We start from the raw sequence: 24,569 nt of genomic DNA, 5'->3' as shown, positions 1-24,569 counted from the left end.
TTCAGCAATCTCCAAAATGCTCTTCTACTCATTTAATACATTGTGGTGATATAGCACAAAGCGTATTGTTCAGGCCAGAGTAGACATGTATCTGGTACCTCTACGATATCCAGTTCAAAATAATTGGAAACATTCTAGATAACCTATTATTATTATTTTTCAGACACACCATAGCTTCACTTTTTCACCTAACTCAAAAAAAAAGTAAGTAAGTATGATGATTACCATATTCATACTAACAACTATACATAAAAAAAAATAATAAAAAAAACTTATTTCTTCGAGGAAGGCTTGCAGCTTGCCTAGTTTTCAGAGTTATTTTCTTTTATTTAAATTAAATAATTATTTGAAAACATCAATATATCAATACATTTAATTCAATTTGTTGTTAGAACTAAAATGTATATTTTAAACTGTTGATAAGAACTCATAGAATACCATTTGAGATAATACCATATAGTATGATAACAATTCAACAAAGACAACAATATTCCAAATTATTTTCCCTGACATTTTTTTAAAGCATTTCAAAGTATGCAATTTTCAAAATATAAAATATGGCCACAGGCCTAGGCCAGTTACACATAAAAATCAACAGACAACATCTGTCAGCGCAAATTTTACTAAAACAACTTGACAACCCTTGCAACTTAATCTTTCTGCCATTGAAGCTAATGAGTAACTGGATCTATTTCATAATGAACTTGTGCTTTCCTCGCCGGTAACATTAGCCTTGCTACTAACCAAAACTGTACTCCACAGTGCCCTACATGCTCATTATCAAATTAAACAGTGAGTCTAAGAATATGCATGAGATACTCAGAGGAATCCAATTTTTTTTTGCATTTCTGGACCAATACGGAGAAAAGTGCAGGAGAACTGGATTCTGAGGGTGAAGCTGTATGTCTTGGCTTGATACTGTGAGCATTTCTACATGTGGGTGCCTGCCAAGCAAGTACATGGCTGTGGATGGTCTAGCACATGTGTGTATCATCCTGCACTGCTGTCCACACCATTTCCCAGAGCGCATCTCCGCTGGAGAGAAGATCTGCAGCCGAATGACGCAGTCTTTTTCCAAAGCTCACAGCTCACAGCCCAGTGTTTTGAGTTACCCAGACTAACGTGCCCAGCTTTGTGAAACAGAATAGCCCCTGTAACCTGAGATCTGTTTGGACTAAAAGGAGAAAGTGTCTCCAACATCGGCCACGTAACACCAGCAAAAGACACAGACAGCCTCATTATGCTTATGCAAGACAAATTATACCAACTTTAAAATTTCACAAGAATGAAAAAACCTTTAACAGCAGCTGTTACATTACATGACAAATAAAACACTGCTGCACTGACAATATGCAGAAAGCTAGTCCAAAAACCAGTCGATAAGCGTGGTATTTTTTCATTTGGCATTAATAATCTGCCATTAAAAATCTGCAACAAAAGTTCAATTTAGCAAACATACCTATTTCAAAATTTTGTTACTACAATAACTGTGGGGAATGTCATCATTTAAAGCAGACTCGGGCCTCTGAGATGAGCTAGCACAGCGTTCTTTTCTTTATTTACTCCCATATGCCCTATAAACCCTGGTCATGGCCCCATGCAGTCTCTCCTGGGTCTGTGGAGTAATGCCAGGCACACTCAAGACAAAAGGGAATAGTTTAGAAAAAATATGTATTATATATATATTCTATGGAAACAAAATTTAGCATTTTAAAGACATTTGTCCATGTTTTCTCCATGCAGTTACAATTATTGACTGAAGCTTTGAGCTTCAAAAAGGACACAACAGCACCATGTGGTGAATTATGTGGTCCACAACTGAAATCTTGACATACCTGTATGCCTTCAGTTCATGACAGAAGTAGCAATGTCCAATTTTTGAATAAATATTTCTAAATCACACCATTGCGGTGAATCAGTCAAATGACATTACCGTCTCTTCACAAAACCTAAAGTTTAAGAAAAGAAAAAAAGAAAAAAAAAACATGTAAAGAGATAAAAAAAAAAATGTATCATATTGTGATAAAGTCTGTCTGAATGATTTATTCACAAATCACATTGATCTGGTATGTTTTAGGCATGACAAAATGCCAGGAAAATGCCAGGAAGCCTGTTTGAAAACAATTATTTCTGCAGTTCCATGTTGTGCCACTGGTGTTGCTGAATGAAGCTCCATTTTTATATTTTGTTCACATAAACTGTGTTTAGCTGGAAGCATCCAAAATATATAAAAAGCCACTGAAGTACTATCACCAGTCAATCTATTCATAAGACTCTCTAAAAACAGAGATCAAGAATGGCACCTCACTGTTTCCACACTTTCAACCACAGCTCCTCTGCTTGCCATTTACTTCAGCAATAAAGGAAAAATCCAGCGGCCCAGCTGAGCAGCCTCCTACCCCTCTATCCATGTAATCTGCACAAATATTTGAAGTGTTTCCATTAAAAGAACTAGGTGTTTCTCCAGTGCCAGAGGTTTTACCGAGCTCAACGACAGCTCCTCCGGCACATTGGCCAGGAAAAAAAAAAAGTTCAATAAAAATATAGATGACAGGGAAAGCAAGAGGGAGAGAGAATGGTAGGTAATAGGGAGTAAAAGTGAGCCAGTGATGTGAGAGTTTTGAGTCATCTGTCAGAATTTTACTTTTTTTTTTACTACAATGTAGTATTGTTTATATACTACTATAGTATATAATGGTTTGATTTCAGTTTAAGTAATCATGTGCTTCTCCCATTTTTATTATTATTAATTGTTTTTATTTCCGTTTTAGTCATTTTATTTCAGACAATTTTCACTCAGAAATTGCTAGTTAATTTCTAATAATTACAAAGAAAGAGCAAGTAACATTAAATTAAACATGGAATTTTCAAGTAAAAACATTGCAACATTATAGGGGAAGAAAGGGGATTTAAGGCCCCATTTACACTGCATGGTTCAAATGACCCAAATCCGATTTTTTGCTCTCATGTGGCACAGATCGGATATGACCGGTGACCGTGTAAGCAGGAAAAAACCGCATGGATTCCGATGTTCTCAGATCGGATTCAGGCCTCATTCATATGTGGTAATAAATCGGATATGAATCGGATACGTGCATTTGCGTGTGCCATGCAAGCAGACAAATCGGATATTCCCCAGTAAATGCGAGCCGTACGTCATTAAAAAAAAAGTGACGTCAACTCAGGTGGACACCGCCAACTGAGATCACATGACTTATTATAGGCGTGATGGAGGACGTAGGATACACACAGTGGAGCAATGCCGAGGTTTCATGTCTTTTCAGTCTTTGGGGCGAAGAGATGGGGCAAAAATGCATGGTTGTTACAGAAATAAAGGGCTCTCCTTTTTTTCTCCACCATACGAGACCAATGTTTTGCTGATTTTTTTTATTTATTTTTTTTGTTGCTGCTCCCCGGCCCTTGACGAATGTAAATCGCGGATTAATTGCACAGCTCAAAAAAGTTTTGACAGGTCAGAGAGAGAGAGAGTGCGAGCGAGAGAACACGAGACAGATAGAGAGATAGTGCGCGTGAGAGACGGCGAGAGAGAGAGCGAGCCCCGGCTGCACGCTCACCGTCTTCAAACAACACGAGTGCTGTCTTGCTCTCTCTCCCTCGCGCATATTAATCAATTGACACGATGGTGTCATAATCATTTAAAATGAGAATGTAAATCTGCTCTCCCTATTTTTGTTTGTAAGAAAAAATTTGATTAGATTTCATATCGCAATATATATCGTAGAAAAATAAAATATTGCAATGTCATTTTTTCCCAATGTCGTGCTACTGTATAATTTTATTTACATCTGCATCCATTGTATTTTGTGCTGTTTTACTTCTTTTTCCGGGTCAGAACGCCTACGTTTGGTAGTTTCAGCAGTGTATAGTGTAAATGCAAAAATCGGATACGGGTCACTTTTAAAAGATGATGTAAGCAGGTTGTCAAAAAAATCGGATATAGTCAGAAAATCGGATTTGGGCATCAATACCTGCAGTGTAAATGCAGCCTAAGTGACTTTGAATGTGGAATGGTTGTTGGTGCTAGAGGGCTGCATTGGGATTGAGTCCCGCCGGGTCCCGCAGGACCCAACGCAAATCTCACGGGAGTGGGCGGTTTGAATTTTGCTGCGGGCGGGAATGGGCGGCTAAAAAAAACACCGCGGGATAGGGAGGTTGCCTAGCGACATGGAGAAGATGTCAATAGATGATGTAGAAAAGAACTGCTGTTTTCCATGTAGCCTAGTTTATCATATTATGTATAATTTTTTTGCAAAGCAGTCTTTTTTTATGTGCAAAGTTTTTGATAAAAACGAAATTATATTTGAATGTATTGTTTCTCTCTTTTTTTTTTTTTTTTTTTTTTTTTTTTACATGCAGGCCAGGGAAAAGAAATAAACAACCCCATGAATCTCTTTAATAATATCAATACAAATATGTGTTTTTTTTTTCCTGCGGGATGGGAGAAGACACAAAATCAATGCATCTCTATTATTGTGCAGGAATAAATTCTCAGAGTTTTGCGGGTGCGGGCGGGAGTGTAACACATACGTTGCGGGAGTGGGCGGTAATGGTCAGAAATTGGCGGGCGCGGGCGGGAGCGGGATGAAGAAAACAGTCCCGCGCAGGTCTCTAGTTGGTGCCAGATGGGATGGTCTGAGTATTTCAAAAACAGCTGATCTACTGGGATTTTCTACTGGGATACAGAGAATGGTCCGAAAAAGAGAAAATATCCAGTGAGTGGCAGTTGTGTGGACGAAATTGCAGGTCAGAGGAGAATGAGCAGACTGGTTAGAGATGATAGAAAGGCAACAGTAACTCAAATAACCACTTGTTACAACCAAGGTATGCAGAATACAATCTCTGAATACACAACCCGTCGAACCCTGAAGCAGATGGGTTACACCAGCAGAAGACCACACCGGGGGCCGCTCCTTCAGCTAAGAACAGGAAAACGGAGGCTACAATTCACACAGTAGAAGATTGGAAAAATTTTGCTTGGTCTGATGAGTCTCAATTTCTGCTGTGACATTCAGATGGTAGGGTCAGAATTTTGCGTAGAGAACATGAAAGCATGGATCCATCCTGCCTTGTCTCAATGGTTCAGGCTGATGGTGGTGGTGGTGTAATGGTGTGGGAGAGATTTTCTTGTCACACTTGGGGCCCCTACGTACCAATTGAGCATAGTTTAATTGCCACAGCCTACCTGAGTATTGTTGCTTACCATGTCCATCCCTTTATAATGAATAAATAAAGAAAGTTCAAATCCTCTCAGACTGGTTTCTTGAACATGAGTTAACTTTTCTCAAATGGCCTTGGCAGTCACCAGATCTCAATCCAATAGAGCAGCTTTGGGATGTGGTAAAATGGGAGATTTGGATCATGGATATGCAGTCGACAAATCTGCAGCAACTGCGTGATGCTATCATGTCAATATGGACCAAAATCTCTGAGGAATGTTTCCAACACCTTGTTGAATCTATGCCATGAAGAATATGTTTTACATTTGAATTGGTTCATTTGAAAGTAGACATTTCTCTCTTTATAGATATATTTTCAATGTCTGTAAGGTAAAGATATACACGGAGTGTGAAGTGAAGAGAAGTGAAGTCTGGCCGAGTATGGTGACCCATATTCGGAATCTGTGCTCTGCATTAAACCCATCCAAGTGCACAGTAGTGAACACACACCCAGAGCAGTGGGAAGCCATATTGCTGTGGCACCCAGGGAGCAGTTGGAGGTTCCATGCCTTGCTCAAGGGTCTCACCTCAATCGTGGTATTGAAGGTGGAAGAGACTGCTGGTCATTCACTCCCTCCACCAACAATTCTGCAACCTTCGGGTTACAAGTCCAACTCTCTAACCATTAGGTCACGAATGTCCCATATACAGTATATATATAGGTCTAGCTGTTTTTTGTTTTTGTTTTTTTGTTTCCGAAAAACATGTAACAAGCTAATATTTTACAATACATTTATCATTTGTGTGAGGGGGCCAATAAGACAAGTAAAAATCTAAATGGTCCACAAAATTGATCCTTACTGTTGAGCCCTGGTGTAAGAGAGATATTTTGTTGGTAGTTTGCCAAAGCTGAAGGTCCGTACTAACAATGTGAGATTAAATTCGGGGCCCTGTGTCAAGCTCCGACAGATTTTTCTACATGAGATGGTGTGGTAATGATTAGGATGATTAATCTACTATGACATATAGATATCCACCTTACAAAATGAGCCATTAGAGGATCATTCCTCAATCAGAGCCCAAAGTTACTTCATATAACTGAGGTACCTATGGAATGAAACCTATATCCTATATCCATATAATCTACCTCCATTTCTTATTGTACCTTTGGAATCCCATCACAGGCCTCCAGGTTCCACATCGAGATAAAAAACAAGAGTCATTTGTATATGATGTTATTCAACAATGTGCATCAAAACGATATAATAAATGCACTATTTCAGTTTTTATAACTGTTGATCTCAGATTGAAAAAAACTGAATGCAAAAAGAGGGGGAAAATGAATACTTTGAGAATCAAGAAGAGCTTGATAATTCATTCCAGGCCTAATGTAAACAGTAAGAAGATACAGAAGAAACAATGAGGCAGTGACAAAAGGATCTCAAATTATTACTTGAGCCAATTAGCCTACTTTTTTTGTGTTTTCAGCAATTGACAAAATGTAGGTCAGACACATCACATGTAGCAAGATAGAAAACCACAAAACAGAGGAGGAGGAGGAGAAATGGGTTAGGTTTTAATCACATACTTTGGCCAAGGTTTTTAGACCCCGTAATAAAGCACAACTGCAATAAATGGAGGGGGCTGTGAACTCCAGCCTATCCAGGCCATAAAAGCCCACTGTGCTGAATTACCCTGTTATTAACAGTAATGTAGTCCTCCATTCCTGCTCTCCACTGCCAACCTAGACACTCTGCATGGGTCTAATAATGCACACCCTTGATACCCTCTTGGGAGGGGGAAGGTGGGGGGGGGGGGGTCATGAAGACGAGAAGAGAGAAACAGCATGCCAGTTGGCGCTACCATTCATCTCTCAGAGACCAAAAGATGTGGCCATTCAGCCTTTCACTCATGCAAAAAACATCCATTAACTCGCTATGTCTTCAACTATATTTTGAATTTAAGCCCAATACAGTGGAAATAAAATTTTGCTAAAACTGCCTACACATTAGGGCAGCCCTATTAATCGAATGCAATTGTCATGCACATGTCAGTAAAGCCAATTCTGTAATCAGTAGTAAATCTCCATCACATGCTTTCAGATTTTACTACACATTACTAAAAAGCTGTTTGCGTAGCTTTTTAGTAAACTTCGGCACTGTGTAGTAAATGCTGTTTCATATTTCAATATTTCATACTATTCTAAGCTGTGATAAAGTCTATGTCAAATAGCATTGCATTAGTATATACTTTATTATAATAAAAATGATAATAATACGAACTCAGATAAACCATATATTGTCATAGTACTTTGTTTATTAGTCAAGCTGAATTAACAAAAGCAGTTAAATTTAAAGTTAAGTTTATTCATAACCGCTATAGGCATTTAAATATATTATTCCTGCAGAACACATATGAACAGATGATGATCCCTGAAACAACATCTAGAACTACCAAATTTTGCTATAAGTTTGATTGCACCATTTAATAATTGCTGTTAATAGTGTTCATCGTCTGTCTTTAATTGATTGTTCCATACATTTCTGCCATATGTATATAAACTAACAGTCACCACTGATAAGCTACTACTAAATACATTGTAGAAACCTAATTATCTGTAAAGTTGCTTTGAACTGATTTGTATCATAAAAAGTGTTTTACAAATAAACTTGAAATGAACTGAATTGAATTGAAAACTCACAATTACAGTAAAGTATAATTAAGAGTTATAAAATCACAATTACAACAGTTTCTACTAACAAAATGACAACTGCGATATCTAAATTCACATTTTGAGATCGGGTGATGTCTACAAGTTTTCCATCGGACGATGTCTACAGTGAAACATCGCAATGGACGATGACATCGGCAGGGTTGGGGGCGAGCTGAGGGGGTTGGAGTGGGTGTGGGGTTAGGGGGTGTGCCCAAAGCGTAAATTCTTATAAGGGAAAACAACTAATGATTTCTAACAACGTGAGTGTGCATTCAGAAAGGGGTGGGGGTTCACGATGCTGCGGCAACATCGTGATGTCTATCAGCCATCATCTATTGGCTCAACCCAAGTGACAATTACGAGAAAAAGTCACAATTGTGAGATATAAAGTCACATTGCAAGAAATAAAGTTGCAGTTATGGGAAATAAAGTCAACTGTGAGATATGAAAGTAGCATTGTGAGTTACAAAGTCAAAATTACAAGAAACAAAATTGCAAGAAATAAAATGTTGGACACAGGCTTCCAGACTAATGCCATACATATAAAACCGCAAGCTCAACAGACTTTGGAGGTTAAATAGTGTTTTAAACCATCATTAATTTTAAAAGAAGCATCTACTCTTGGACTTTGCTCAACAAGACAATTACCTCTGAATCTTGTCAGCTTTCTTAAGACCAGAGGATGACATCATGTGTGCCTTTGCCAAACAGTCAGGTATTTTAAAGGCTGGCTGAATAGAAGCCTGTCATATAATGTCTGTGGTATGTGCGGAAGATAAAAGGACATGTGCTGTGAGATTTTAAAGTCTTTCTGATAGCTTTAGATGGATGTTTTATGGAATGCACTTGACAGGATTGTGCTTATAGTTGCCTCCAATGTAACAAGATGTGAATACAGACTGAAATTTAGGTATTAAGAAAATAGTCCCCCAGAGGCTATTGAGAATCAAGCCAACGCCTTCAACCTTCACCTTCTAACCATTTTAACCACTTCAAAGTCAATAAAGGTTTTTAGGTAGATGTGAGTAATTTATCCATCATTTGACCTTCTGATCTACAAGCAAAGCAAGAACTTTCTTAGTGTGAATGGAGGGAGAGCAGGAGAAATGATGGAGATATTTTATCTTCAGAAATGAATTGCAATTCAGGCTTAGTGATCCAAACTGAAAAAGCAGGTATTAGTATTAAGTAAACATATATTACTGTAATATTAAACTTTGTCCACAAAACACGCATATAAAAGAGTGAGGCTTAAGTGGCTTGTTTATTTGAAGAGTTTAGATGCAAAAGCTTTTAAGTGCCATCTTTTGTCTAAAATTAGCATTTTGTCAAACTATTAGTGCTCAGTTATTTCACATTAATAGCATAAAGAACAACCTATACATTGCTGTAAAAAAAAAAAAATAAATAAAAAAAAAAATACTGAACCTAAAGATAGGAGCCTGATAAAGCTGCTAATTTTAGAAGAAAATTGCAGATGACACTTGGAGGCTTTAGGATCAGAAGTTTTCATTTTTTTTTTTTTTTTTTTGACAGTTTGGAATTCAGAGCATGGAAATGATTACAGAATTAATTTAGCCAAAACTGAAAATCAGTATAACTATTTATTCACCCTAATGTCTTTCCACACCAAATTGCTGTATTTATATATTTTTTTCCTCATAGAACATAAAACCTTGAAATCATCAGGCAGCTCTTAAGCTGCAAAAAAAAAAAAACAAAAAAAAAACTGAGTTTTCACTGACAAATGTTCTCTCTATAGTGAGCATAAGAGCCATTGCAACTGGATTAGTAAACAAATTGTACTTTTGAGCAGTTTTTTTTTAAAGGGGACATGAAATAAGAAATCAAATTTCCCTCGATCTTTTGATACATAATCAGAGTATGTCCTTCTATTACTTTAATAGGCAATACTGTTAGCCACTCACAGAAATGGCTATTTACTTCAGAGTCTTGAATGCGCCCCACTTATAAAGCAGATCGTTCTGCAGAGAGGCTCAAAAACAGGACAGTAAATAGCCTATTACTTCTAAATTCTGATGATTTTTTGATGTAAAATCTTGCTATAATATTATAAATAGACCTCAAAGAACAGTATAAAATGATAAATAAATGCAGTTCATGAAACCTTTAACGCACTAAAGGGTCGATTCAGTTCACAAATCAGATGAATGACAATCTACTTTTATGGTGCTTTTTTAATGTCATTTTTGGACATTGACAGTATATAAAAAAAAAAAAAGTTGTGTGTTTTTTTTGTTCCAAAGAAGGCATATGAGAGAATTACATGAAGATGCTGTTGCTTACCCTCCATCCTCCTGAAATCCTTCAAGTTCATCTCTCTGCTCAGCCAAGGTGGACTCCAAGTCCAGATAACTGCCATTATGAGACAACTGTAAAGCACAGTCATCGAGCTGAGAGAGGAATGAAACAAAATTTTAATACATATTCATACGAAACAAGCATCACAAGAAAGTAACTTCTTAAAACAAATAATTATTGTGAAACATTACATCTTAGTGCAATCATGAATACATATCCATTGCACTGGCATTACTGTTGATTTACTTGAATATGCATGACATCAGGCTGACTTCATGCTAAGCCTTGACATGTCAGCTATGTGCTTTACATGAATGCACCTTTTTTTATTATTATTCATAACATCACACAGCTTCATAAACATTGATATACCACACTCAAGCGGTCCTTTCATGCTCTAATTCATATTTCACTTTAATATCAACTCATTGACATAGATACTGAGAAACACTGGGTGTCTTTAAAGCCCAAATGTGTTTAAAGTCATAATGCTGTCATGTTTCTATACTAACCCCATTGATAGCCACACTTTGCCAGAACATAATTTCAAGAAAGTGTCCGATTCATATCAATATCGCCATATTGTCATAACTTTGACGGCTTCAAAGCACTCTTATTCAAAGCATTCAGACTAAATCTGATTTATAGAAGTGTTGTGAGAAGCCCATCCGCACCATTTGGAGATATGCAGCAGTCTTCAGAGGTCTGCTCTGTTGGAGGCCTGCCTGTTTGTTGACACTCAATTACAGCCCAGTGATGGGATTTGAAACCTCCCAGGGGGCCGTTGCCAGGAAACAGTGAGAACTGTCAATCAACCCGCAACTTTAAACATGCTAATTACCTGCTCTGTTCCCAGTTGACTCCTCCCAACACCAGAACAGGCCTTTAAGCCCCTGCCTACCCATATCCAGCCCCTGGGACAGGTAAGAATATACCTCTTGCATGGTACCAAAAGTTTACTGTTACCAGAATGTCTAGAATACCAAAGGGGTATTCGCTAAGAGACTTTGTACATCCATGCATGTTTACACCATTTTCATATGGTTAATGGCTCTAAAATGTATATGTGGTGTAACAATTTAATAAAAAACATTATTTTGAAACATGTTTTTTAAAGATTCTGACAGTTTTGGGCTGTGTTTTCCATAAAGCCACTGTCTCAGCTTCTTTCTCTATCTTGGGCAGCTATGAAATAAAGACAACAGACTTTTGAGCAGATTGCAAGAGGCTTGGTAACAGGATTTACCGCTCTTCTCCACATCCCAACACCTTTGACTGACTGGCTGCTGCAAATTACAAACCAGTCAAAACCATTAGGTTTTGAAACCTTAAGCTAGAAACCTTAAGCCTCTTCCACCCAGAAATCCTGGAAAAGGAGTTCCGGCAACTGTTCTGGTGTTGAGGGATTCAATTATTCTGCACTAGTGTATTTGACTGGAATAAATGTCAATGTACAGTAGCTAACAATCAAAGTAGCTGGAGAAAGTGTGTATATAAAAATGCAAAAATGAAGACAATAGCAGAAACTAGAGTGAATTGCTGAAAAAAAAAAAAAAAATGATGTATCAAATCTCAGTTTTAGATTCAAGATTTCAATTGTCCTGGGATGGAATCAATATACTTAATATTCAAAACATCACTCTTACATTTTAACTACTGCAACTTAAGCTTTCCATTGATGTATAGTTTGTTAGGATCAGACAATATTTGGCCGAGACACAATTATTTGAAAATCTGGAATCTGAGGGTGCAAACAAATCAAAATACTGAGAAAATTGCATTTGAAGTTTCCAACTGCATTCTTAGCAATGCATATTACTAATCAAAAATTATGTTTTGATATATTTACGGTAGAATTCTTTTTATATTGTAACCCATACAATGTTTTTTTTGGCTATTGCTAAAAATATACCCCAGCGACATAAGACTGGCTTTGTGGTCCAAGGTCACATATAATTGCATAATTCAATATTTTTAAAGGCAACGGTTTACGGAGTTGTGTGAATGGTTATTCTACTAATCGTCTTAAGGAGACTCTGTGTAATTAGGCTAGCTGAACATCCGTCCATCTGAACCAGATCGGACGTGTTTCTTAGAGGTGTTTAAATAAGACATCTTAACCAAGCAAAACAGAATGGAACTGAATGTTCGAAGCCTGTTTTTAAAGATAAACCATTTTTAACTTAACACACGTGGCCGGACACTCAAAAAACAGACTATGTGATGCAATGACCAAAGGTGTATATCTAAACATGTTTGGCTATAGCGGCAATGCTTTATTGAGAAATGTAAATATGCATATAGGAAAACATCATTGTTACGTGGCCTAACCTTGACTGGTTTTCCATTAACATGCTCTGCTATTTAATTTCCTGCTACAAATTATGGTAATTTAATTAAAAAATTTAGAGTAATAGTGAATATAACAGATGGAACAAGCAAGGATGCTACAGTAACTGGTAAAAAAAAAAAAAAAAAAAAAAAAAAAAAACGTGATGTCATCTATGTTTACACGGATGTCACACTATTGCCTGTGCATTCACTTCCTGTCAGAGTCAACCGTTTCGTGCTTGGTAATGATGGCTGTGGCTGCAGTAAACAAAATGTTTGCGGTCACTGTTCAAAGTCATACGGGTTCAGGCACCATAATACATAAAAAAAAAAAATTATTAAAACAGCTCGACACCACTTTAACTTGGCACGAAGTTCTGGAAAAACTGTGCCCAGATCTTTTCCCATCCCTTCTCCCGTCTAGTCTAAAATTTTGAAAATATATTGCACGAATCGATTGGACCAACCAACACAAGTTTCGAGAAAAAAAAAAAAAAGGAAATGGATTTTAACCACCTTCTCTCTGAGTCCAGGTTTTTTTTTTTTTTTTTTTTTTTTTTGGAACACGCGTCCCACAGCAACTGCAGCTACGGAAACACGCACAACAGCAAATTATACTTCTGCACAATGTTTCCCTTTTTACAACAGAAATTTGAATTCTGCAGGTATTCAGACAGTCTCATGCATATAGTTATAGATTCGGGATAGAATCACCTATGTGATTTTTTGTTGTTGTAATTTCTAATCATAAACAAGGCCATGTTGAAGCCTACATGTAAATGTTTTGCATTATGGCAGTCCACTCTGATTATTGTTTTTCGAGAATGTTGCACTCCTGTTTGTCATTGTGCATGAAATTTCACACCAATAAATCATGAGAAATATTGGTCTTTATCAATATATTGAATTTTTGCAGTACGCCTGTTGCCCGTGGATTTACCTATATTTGGTGTTATTTGCCGTATAAAACGGCAGTATTCAGTACACTGACTTAACTGCTGTGAAGAGAGAACTGAAGATGAACACCGAGCCGAGCCAGATAATGACTCATCCATGAGTCAAGAACCGTTTCTGTCAGACGTGTCCGATTCGAGAACCGAGGAGCTGATGATACTGCGCATGAGTGATTCAGCATGAAGCAAACCGACACACAGAGCGTCTGAACCGAACTGATTCTTTTGGTGATTGATTCTGAACGGATTCTGTGCTAATGTTATGAGCCCAGATAAACCGAAGGCTTGCGTCATCTCCATTTTGCACTCGCTATTACGTCGAGCGCAAAAGAATCGGTGAACCATTTTCTTCAACCGGTTTATTGAATCGAACTGTCAGAAAGAACTACTGGTGATCCAAAAACCGATGCAACGGTTCTTGACTCGTGAACGAGTCATTATCTGGCTCGGCTCGGTGTTCATCTCTCTCTTCACAGCAGTTCAGTCAGTGTACTGTTTGAGTAAATGAATTACTCCGGGATATTGGTTTATTTTAACTCAGAGGGAGTGTCAGCCATGTTAAAAAAGTTAACAGCTTAAGTCATTTGTGGATTAATGCGTATTGGACATGCGAACCATTTAAAATTATTCAGTTCGATTTGGTGAACTGTTTCAAAAAGATCTGGTTACATCGACTGATTCGTTCACGAACCGGATATCACAAACTGCTTTGCTTTAAACTGTCTTACAACAGACACGGAAGAGAAGACAATGCTGAATAAAGTCGTAGTTTTTGCTATTTTTGGACCAAAATGTATTTTCGATGCTTCAAAAAATGTTTACTGACCCTCTGATGTCACATGGACTACTTTGATGATGTTTTTATTACCTTTCTGTATATGGACAGTAGACCGTACACACAGCTTCAATGGAGAGACTGAGAGCTCTCGGACTAAATCTAAAATATCTTAAACTGTGTTACTGAAGATGAATGGAGGTCTTACTGGTTTGGAATGACATGAGGGTGAGTTATTAATGACATCATTTTCATTTTTGGGTGAACTATCCCTTTAATAATATAACTGTGTACACACATTATGTAATTGCATGATTATGTAAATAAACTGGTGAATCAATTATTTGAACTTCACTGAAACAAACGGTCCGAAAGAAAAAAGAATCTGTCTTCCCCATTTGCTCGAGGATTACAGGTAATACTGTTGTAAATAATTTTCAGTTCCCTGCATAGTTCGGGCATTTCACTTCATAAGACCTCAATATATCATAAGAAGCCATGGATATTCATTTTGTTTTGCTTGTGTTGCTTTTTTTTATTATTCTTAAAGGGCCATCGACTGTTGACTTGCATTTTAAAACCAAGGACCATGGTTTCAGCTAAAACTCTTCTACATTTTAGAGGATGAGTAAATTAACATTTCTAGGTGAACTTTCCCTTTAAAAGGGCAAGAACTGATCCTAAATCATCCCATAACTTCAAGTTCTGTTAACTTAAAATAACTCAGACTTAGATCTAAGACTAAACTCTTCCTTTTAAAACATTGCAAACATTAAAGTACCTGATACCGCGGGTCATAAATCCTCAAGCAAACATTATATATAGCCCATTATGTTGTTATAAGACCCTTATGTTAGACCCTTAAACTAAAGTGTTGTACTCCATTCTCGAGCCAGAACTTTCTTGTCTTGGCTCAAGAGTTGCAATATATTTACAACTTCAAGAGGAAGAACGTAGATTGCTTCCTAAGAACTTGGCAGAGTAAATGAGTCAGGAAAAAAAAATGTTTGGTTCATTTTTTTCTTTCTTTCTCCTTCTCACAGCCTCCAGCTGTGCTCCATCTTTCTCAGGTTAACCCAGATATTTCATTGCAAGAGACCCCGTGCAGGTACTTCAGATTAGTCACCCGGCCGGGAGCGAGGCAGGGACTCTGATAACCATCAGACGGATGCGGCCTCCAGCGTGCTCGCTTCGGTCTGCGCTGCAGTTCCAGCAGTGGGCTCAGTTCCATACGCTTTCATGTCAGCTGTACTGCAGGATCAATCTGACTACAGCAGATGGTGAAAAGGTGAGGGGAGGGTTTAACCGTAATGTGCTGGCATTTAGTGGGAAAGAGTCACCCTTCACTGGTGTTTATATATATATATATATATATATATATATATATATATATATATATATATATATATATATATATATATAATTATTGAAATATTGAAAAAACAGTATTATTATACTTTTCTGTTTGTTTTTTTGTTTGTTTGTTTTTTTTCTTTTTTTTGAAAAACATCATCAAAGTAGTCCATGTGACATCAGAGGGTCAGTTAGAATTTGTTGAAGCATCTAAAATACATTTTGGTCCAAAAAACAAAAAAACAACTACTACTTTATTCAGCATTGTCTTCTCTTCTGGGTCTGTTGTGAGTGCGTTCACGATGCTGCTTGCGTGTTTTCTGGTGCGCCCAATAACAAAGATAACGCGTCAGCAGCGCCACTGCAGTGTTGTGAACGTGCTCACAACAGACCTGGAAGAGAAGAAAATGCTGAATAAAATTCATCAAATTCTAAGTGACCCTCTGATGTCACTTGGACTACTTTGATGATGTTTTTATTACCTTTCTGGATATGGACAGTAGACCGTGCACACAGCTTCAATGGAGGGACTGAGAGCTCTCGGGCTAAATCTAAAATATCTTAAATTGTGTTCCAAAGATAAACGGAGGTCTCACGGGTTTGGAAAGACATGAGCGTGAGTTATCCATGACATAACTTTAATTTTTGGGTGAGCTAACCCTTTAAGAAGTTTTCCAATAATAATGGAAATGAAACAGTCAATTTACAGAAAACTCCTAGACAGCCATAAATTCATTAAACTGGTGTAAAATTATGCCATATATGGGAAGAAAAGATAAACTGATGGACTGATTGGTTTGCTATTTTCAAAATATTCAAAATAAAACCTGCTATCAAGAACTTATGCTGGCGTGCTTTTCAGATTTGATCTAACTTTACTTTAAATTTAGCTAGATTAATCAAGCTGACACACAGAAAGTCCAGATATATAAAATCAAAAATGTAAGATGTAGCGACTGTTCAACCACGTGTCCCAAACTCATTCACAACCAGTCACACTTACACACACAAATACTTACAAACACTGAATTCAAGTAAACTGTCACTTTTTGACACTGAGGTGACTGTCATAAATCGCACAATTTACCCTAATATATGAAACTATTTGTTAATATGCAAAATATACAGGTAGTCCTAAATAAACAAGCTCCTGAATCAACAGTAGTGCAAATGATTAGAGCGGTATCAAAGGCTGCAGGTCCTGGAGAGCTGCTAATCTGAGCGCAGAGTTCCTGGATTAATGGTTTAACTGACGGTTCCCCACCCAGCCACTGACCCGGTGAACCTGTGGTCATGGGGATGGAGAGCCAGGCCTGGACTTCCTCTTTCAACCACAGAATACAGCACTGGCAAGCAAGCACAGATATGGGGATGGCCTAAAAATAAGAGCACACTGGGAACTAGCGTCGCTCTCCAAATCCACACGCAAAATTTCATCCTCAATTTCAACTCCAAGGTCAGTTTTAGCCAGTGAAGGAAGGGAAGAAACTTTTCTCATTCAGAAAAATTGCTCTTTTTCAGTCGCCGCAGTCACCCTGAACTCCTCAGGTCGTGGTGAATAAAATACAAAACAACATCCTGCTAACTGCAATGTAGCATATTAACCAAGCTGTTTTTTATTAAATCTGTCAACTGTGAAACAGACAGTGGTCTGCACGTTCCAGAAAGTCTCATTCTACATCAAAGGCATAAATAAATGACATGACAATATGCAGCGGCTAAATGAATCACTGGTTGACACGCTTCAGCCGCTAGATGTGTGTTAACAATAACTATTTTTGTGTTTGTTTCCATTTTATAATTATAACAGTCTCTGTGGTTGCTTTCTAAATGTGCAGCGCGCAATTAGCTAACATGTTAAAAAGGGTTTGTCGCATGAATGTTGACCACGTCGGCAATCATTTGTGTTTCAAAGGCGTGTGAAGCCAACCAGAAACGTGGAGCTTTTTTCTGCAGACGGTGCCGAAAAATACAGAGGAAAAGTCACTGGGCTACAAAAACCTCAACTCTGCATAACAATGTGTAAGGCTAATCCAGAGTTCAGCCGCAAATGTGAAGGGCTAGCCTATATTTTACAACATTTAGCATAACTTCTCATTACCAGACTCTGTAATTTCGGCAAAACTCTTGTGCAAACAGAAAAAGCTTCCCAAAAAAAGTAACTCAGTAAAGGGTTACTTACTCCATCAAGAGTAAGAGTGAGATGTGTGTTTGTGTGTGTGCAAGTGTGTGTTTGTGCATGTGTGAGAGAGATTAATGAAATATAAAGATGGGAATGCTTAAGATTTCTGTCTTTTTTACAGTCACTAATCTCAAATAATTTAATGTTAAATAATATAACCATTAAATACCTAAAATCTTTACCACACAGGCAAAGCGGATTTTAATTCTATAATGCATCATATTTTCATAAGAAGTAAACGAATCCAACTGGCTCACTTGTGCTGATGTTAAATAACATATTAAAATATATTTTATCTGTCTAGAATTGTTTCGATCCTGACAAATGGGTGTTACTTACATACCAAAACAATGTCCAAGTATGCAGCTTTTTGGCTGCTAGTTAAAATGATCCAATAGCCTACCATCAGCTCAACACTGATGATAAATCAAAATATTATTATGATTTCTGAAGGATCATGTGACACTGAAGATTGGAAGCTTTGCATCACAAAAATAAACTATATTTTAAAGTATATTAAAATAGAAAACCATTATTTTTAAGTGCAATAATTCACAATATAATACAGTTTTTTTTTTCTGTGTTTTTGATCCAAGAATTGCAGACTTGACGAGCATAAGAAACTTTTTGTCACACCATGGTTCATGTTTCTCAGCCAAGATCAATTTCACTAACTAACCCCTGCATTCTATGTATAATGCTGCTAATACAAGTCTGTATATCTTGCATATAAATATTAGAACTCCTCTTAATTTTATTCAAGCATGAACAGACAAATATGTCCATGTTGTGACCAAGTTCCAAATTCTTGATGGAACTGTTTGACAATATTAAAATACTCTACTAAAGCACTTTTTGATTAATGACAGAAAAGTTACGACATCTTTGTACGACACCCTGGACACACGATAAAGCATGTCACATCTGTTAGGCTTGCTGTAAATGAAAATAACAATCCAGACAAAGATGGACTGCGTTCAACTGAACGAATCCAACTGGCTCACTTGTGCTGATGTTAAATAACATGCCAGCTCATCACGTCCCCTTTCCTCCCTCTCTCTCTCTCTTGCTCTTTTTCTGACTTTCTCTTTTTCAATGGTCACCATAAAGCTCTTTAATTCACTGACGCTCTCATTATCTCTGAGGTTCCATCAACTGCTTAATTATGAATTTGGGAAAAACAAACTGTTGGCTCAAAGAGAATTTGAATAATATCTCATGTTGCTAAGCTGCCAACAATGGATTGATTGTTTTAAACTGAAAATTGTGTGGAGGAAGTCAAAAGCTTTGCTGGGATCTTCTGATGCACTAGAGAAATGATTCCCTTGAGGATTCATCCCATGCTGGATAGAAGCAACTCAGAAATCACAATAAAGGAAATACGCAAATTTATCTAAAGTTATAATTGATACTGGTAACTGAAAGAATCCTTTAGATCTGGTGCTGCTTTCAGAAGTGAACCAGATCTCGCATGATAGGACCTGTTTGCGTGAAAGTCATTTGTAAATACAGCGATCAACTCCAAGTTTGATTCTGCATGTTTAGATCTCTAGATCTGTACTTCTGACACAAAATCTGAAAACATGATTGCTAAAACTCTGCATCAACGCTGCATGTTCAAACAGATAATTTGATTTTTGAAATCTAGTGTCTGAATTGCAGACAGTATGTGGTCAAGATTAAAAGTCACAATGTTTTTTGTTAGTTTATGTATTTATACCACAAAATGTCACCAAAAAGTCCTACTGTCCATATTGTAGCAATAAATAAAGCACATCTTTCACAGAAGTGACAGAAGTTTCATATCAAGCTACTCTCTGTTTGTCAATGCGGTAAAACCATGTGACCAACTTAAACTTGTTACAAAATCTGCCTGGGAATAATCTTTCACATTCTGTCTTTCCTACTGAAATGAATGGATTTTGTCTATGAAAATTCAGCGCACCACAAGACAACATTATTATTATTTCTCTCTGACACTAAGACTGTCAAATACATACAGTATGAATAAAAGTTGAGGCGTGTCTATTTTAATGTTTCAAATAACTTTTGTGAAAATAAAATGTTGAAACATGAGTGAAATAATGTTCCATCGTCCTTCAGGGTAACATAAATATTTATGTAAAAAATGCAACAGCATACTTTTTCTGGCTTGTGCTTATATAAAATAATTTATTAAATGTTAAATTATTAAAATGGGTGAAACCCAGTGGTTTGAAGGATAGTGGCAAAGACTGGTAAAGATTTAAAATGACAAATTATTTGTTTGGGGCACTGCAATTTATTTATTTATTGTAAATCAAGGTAAAAAAGTAAAAAAAAAAAATAAAAAAAAAAAAAAAGTATGATAGTCATTATTCATCGATAGTCATTTTTGCTCAAAAAAAAAAACCCCGGACACAATAATGTCAAGGGGGATTTAAAACAGTATTTACACTGTTACTTATTAAAGCTTGAAAACCCCTTTTCATCTTTGATCCACACATTTGAATTATAAACTTTTTTTATATTATTTTAGAATCCCTTCCAGCAGTTGGACCTTAGAAAGATAAATGTATTTAATTCTTTATACATTTTGACCAATTTTTGGATTAAAGTAGTAATACTTAAAGTTATTTTACAGGAAATGTGTCTATAAAGACACTGGGTCATTAGGGTCATTGCAAAAGTATAAAGCAGTACATGATTCCAATTCTAAAACAAAATTCAAACAACTAATGAGCATCTGGACTTATTTATCCATCTGTTGAAAATGTTTCAGCATTTATTCAAGTGGTTTTAAGGGACCATCTAAATGATGGGATCTGAGTTGCAGAAATACTTCCATGGATGTTTGTTTTGGAAAGGTCAGTACTTCAAATCACAGTCAAGGTCCACATAATAAAGCAGCTGTGATGCACTAAAAGTTCCAACGATGACTGAAAGTGGGTGAGCAACGTTAACTTTTACCTGGTGAACAATCACAAACCAACTAATGGCAACACAGAGTTGACATTCACCTGTTTGAAAACTACAGCCTAAGCAGAATAAGCTATTCACCAAACAGGGCGGTTTGGCCCCTTGGAGGACCCATTTATCTGGACGGTCATCACTGACAGTGCCAATGACAGCTGTAGATTCCTGAGCATGTACTGTAGTCATGGCAAGTTCGAGCATTCAGTCCACCCAAGTATGGCACTCAGCTGCTGTGCATTCCTCTAAGACCACAATAATAGCACTCATAAAACCTGTTTAAAGGATAACACGGTTTATGTGGTGGGAATGAACCAAGTTTAAGACAACAATTATATCTTACATAGTTGGAGAATAACCTTAGTTGTTTTGGGTCATGTCTGTAATGAAAGAGAGCTGGGTAATTTAGAGGTAAGGTTTGTTACAGACTGTGAGAAGAGAGAGTGTGAATATCTACACTATCAACACCAGTTACCTGTCATTCCTGTTATAATATCAGAACAATGATTGCCCATGACTGCTCTAAACAATGCAGCCAAAATAGTTGTTATTGACTGTATTTAAACAGAACAGCATAACTAATTATTTGAGTCTGGAAACGTGTGCTTTAGAAGCACAGACAATAGCATGGGCACAGGACAGTGAAGACCTTGGTGCAGCGCAGTCCAAGACGCATTCAAGTATCCTCCTGACATCATATCACTTCTCCCTAGATGTGCACTACATATATGCTATGGCAAGCCATTTTAACATTAATTATGTTATACTATCTATTTTATGTTACTTGTACATATTTCTAATTACACTGAAAAATAGTAACCAGAAAATTTTAGCATCTGGTATTATTAAAGGTCCCATGACATGGACTATTTCCTTTTCTTTAAATGCTTTTTAATGTTTCCTTAGGTGTATTTATATTGTTAGTATGATTTTTTACATTTAAAATTTAGAAATAAAAAGCATTTTTAGATCCTGATATTAGCCCTCTGGCTTGAATGCTCTGTTTGAAGGGGCGTGTCTGCTGTGAGACTCCGAGTAAACGGCAACTGTTGTGATTGGCTGACATGTTTGCATTCAAAATGTGTATTACATGTGGAACCCCTCTCAAATATATATATATATATATATATATATATATATATATATATATATATATATATATATATATATATATTTACTATTACAGCTGTCGAGATTAAAGAATTGTGGATTTGTTGATTATATAATTATTTTTTGATCTTTTCCCATCACATGAAAGGCTGCAGTGATGAGCATTGAGTAGACAGAGTCTGTTTATCGCGTGAATGCAGTGATCTTGTCATTATTGCAACACGTTTTCTCTCACAAAATGCTTTCACCGTAACCAACAGCAAACACATGAATGCACCACATTAATACAGAAAGAGCTCCGTTGTGCAGCATAACAGCGTCATTCATTGTAACAGCAGTTTGGGCAAGTGTGCAGATATACTTGCGATGTGTAACAGCTCCGGAAAAAAAGGGAGCGTTCTTTGATCGCTCTCTGTAATTAAATCACAATTTAAATAACCAATTTGTTTCATGCTACTAAGAGAAACAACGTGAAGTTGATTGTTTAGTCACTGGCTTGATTCACTGACACATAAACAGTATTAAACAATTTAGAAAGAAAGTTTGTGTGAACTTGAATGATTAGCTACACATCAGAAATCACTGATCACAGATCAGGCATTAATAAACACTGTTACTCACTGTTTGTGGCGGTGCCGTCGAATCCATATCATAAAAGTCTGTTTGTAACGCCTGTGCTGACATTGCGACTGAATTATATGTAAATATTTGGGCGGGCAAAGCAGAGAAAGGGGAGGTAACAATTCTCCTTACAACGTCACAACGAGGAGATTCAAGATCAGCCCAGTTGAGCTTCCATTTTCTCAAAGGCAGAGAAAGATAGAAAAATCTCGACTAGTAACTAGTATTTTTTTTATTTATGTGTAACAAGTGTGCATTCCAAGTGCTTTTTGAACAGATTATTTATTTATTAGCAATAATAGATTAGTACATATTTTTAGACACTTTCAACTACCCAAACTGCAACTACCCACATTTCTTATCAAACTAGTTACAATTGTTGCTTACAGTTCTTCAGTCAAATTAGCTATTTTATAGTTAAATGATATCAGTTTACTAGTCTAATAGATATCGTGTCTGATCAATTAAAAAAACCTGGAAAATCTAAAGATGTTAAATAAGTAAACCTACTGTATCTGAAAAATGAGTTTAATTTGTATATCTTTCGTATTTGTCTTATTGTCTTATTCTGCTTCTTTTTCAAAAATTATAAATTATATATCTATGAAGTATAGCATTTATGAACAACTATAGTATAAGTTGCTCCCTTTTCACTTCAAAAATAAAAATTGTCATAATTTATTCAAGTCTTTCCTAATTCAATCCAAATTTAATCCAAATTCAAATGTATTCTAATATTACTTAATTTGGTCTAAAGAAAGAATTATTAATGACTATTGTTGTTTGAATACATACAAATAAATGTTTGTAACTGCAGCTTGACTAAAAGTAATGACTAAAAATAACGACTGAAAGTTGACAAAAATGCTATGAATTATCATTTATTAAAACTAGACTAAAACTATTAAGCAGTTTCGTCTCAAGATAAAGACTGAGACTAAATCAAAAATCCTTGTCAAAATGAACACTGATTTACGAGTAATTAAAAAAAAAACTAGTCTACTAGTAACATAAATGCTTGTAACAAGATTTATGCCATAAATGTTAAAAAGGCTTGCCATATAGTCTAACTGCATGATGCCTTCCAGAAACACTGCAACAACAAAATATTTGTGCACTGCATCATATATAATATAATAAACACTATAATAAACACTATAATTTAAAGAGAGTTAATAAAACTATGTTTGCTATAGGGGTGTCATACCTTGTGTGGGGCTTTCAGAAGTCTGTGAACTCCAGCGATCTGATTGATGAGCGGAATATCCTCTCTGAATGGGAATTGTGGGGGTCTGGTCGGCTCCGGAAAATTTGTGCTATTAAATGGATCAGTATCATCTAAGAACTGCACCCTGCATGCAAACGTAGCCATGGTAGATCCATACACGTCGATTTGGGAAAAGTCGGTACGACAACAACAAAAAAAGTATAGACCGACTGAAAAAACCCTTTAGATCAGACAGACGCAGCGTAAAAGTGTCAAGAATCCAGGTACGCTCGGACCTACTGCGATGTCTTCTGTTAGTGTTTAGTGATTTCTATATTTCCACAGTACTTCTCGCAAAAGGAGGGCAAGTAATATCCAAGGGCATGCCGGGCAGACAAGGTGCCGAGGCAGACTGCTGCAGACGGGACAGGACATCTGCAGCCTGTCTGATGTCTACAGCGATGCAGTACGTGAGCGGGATCGGGGGACTCCCTCCAGTCACAACATTAAAGGTATGAGGGCAAAAGCTGGAGTTCTGGCGACACCTAGTGGTCAAATTTATTTCACAGCACGGCGCTTTTGCTTTGACGAATATCTAAACGTGTACATTTTATTTATTCTTTTGTGAAGACGTACACATAACATACCTTTTTATTATTATTAAAGTACTTAATACGGAAATATATAATATTATTATATACTATAAATCGATTAATCGCATCCAAAATAAAAGTCTGTGTTTACATATATGTACTGTTTTTATTTGTAGCCAGAAATACACACATACTTGTATTTACACCGTGTGTGTGTGTGTGTAAATATATATGTAGCCTATATATATATATATATAAAATATATATATTTTTTTTGTTT

At 36.6% G+C, this 24,569-nt stretch overlaps 1 protein-coding gene across 3 annotated transcripts in view; it reads right to left on the bottom strand.

Annotated features, from left to right (window-relative positions):
- Positions 1 to 24,192, bottom strand: part of LOC113060197 (FH1/FH2 domain-containing protein 3-like) — a 169,383-nt gene extending 145,191 nt beyond the window's left edge. For 2 of the 3 annotated variants that reach the window (XM_026229091.1, XM_026229092.1), the window contains exons 1-2: positions 23,697 to 24,191; positions 10,198 to 10,304 (exon numbers count right to left, since the gene is read on the bottom strand). In XM_026229091.1, coding sequence (XP_026084876.1) covers positions 10,198 to 10,304; positions 23,697 to 23,861 — 272 coding nt within the window. In that variant the 5' untranslated portion in view covers positions 23,862 to 24,191. Of the gene's footprint in view, positions 1 to 10,197; positions 10,305 to 23,696 lie in introns of all 3 variants that reach the window. The other variant, XM_026229090.1, reaches the window with a different exon arrangement.
- Positions 24,193 to 24,569: the final 377 nt, after the last annotated feature.

The sequence above is a fragment of the Carassius auratus genome, chromosome 41 (genome assembly GCF_003368295.1).
Source record: "Carassius auratus strain Wakin chromosome 41, ASM336829v1, whole genome shotgun sequence".
NCBI lineage: Eukaryota > Metazoa > Chordata > Actinopteri > Cypriniformes > Cyprinidae > Carassius > Carassius auratus.
This window is presented reverse-complemented; position numbering and strand designations above follow the sequence as displayed.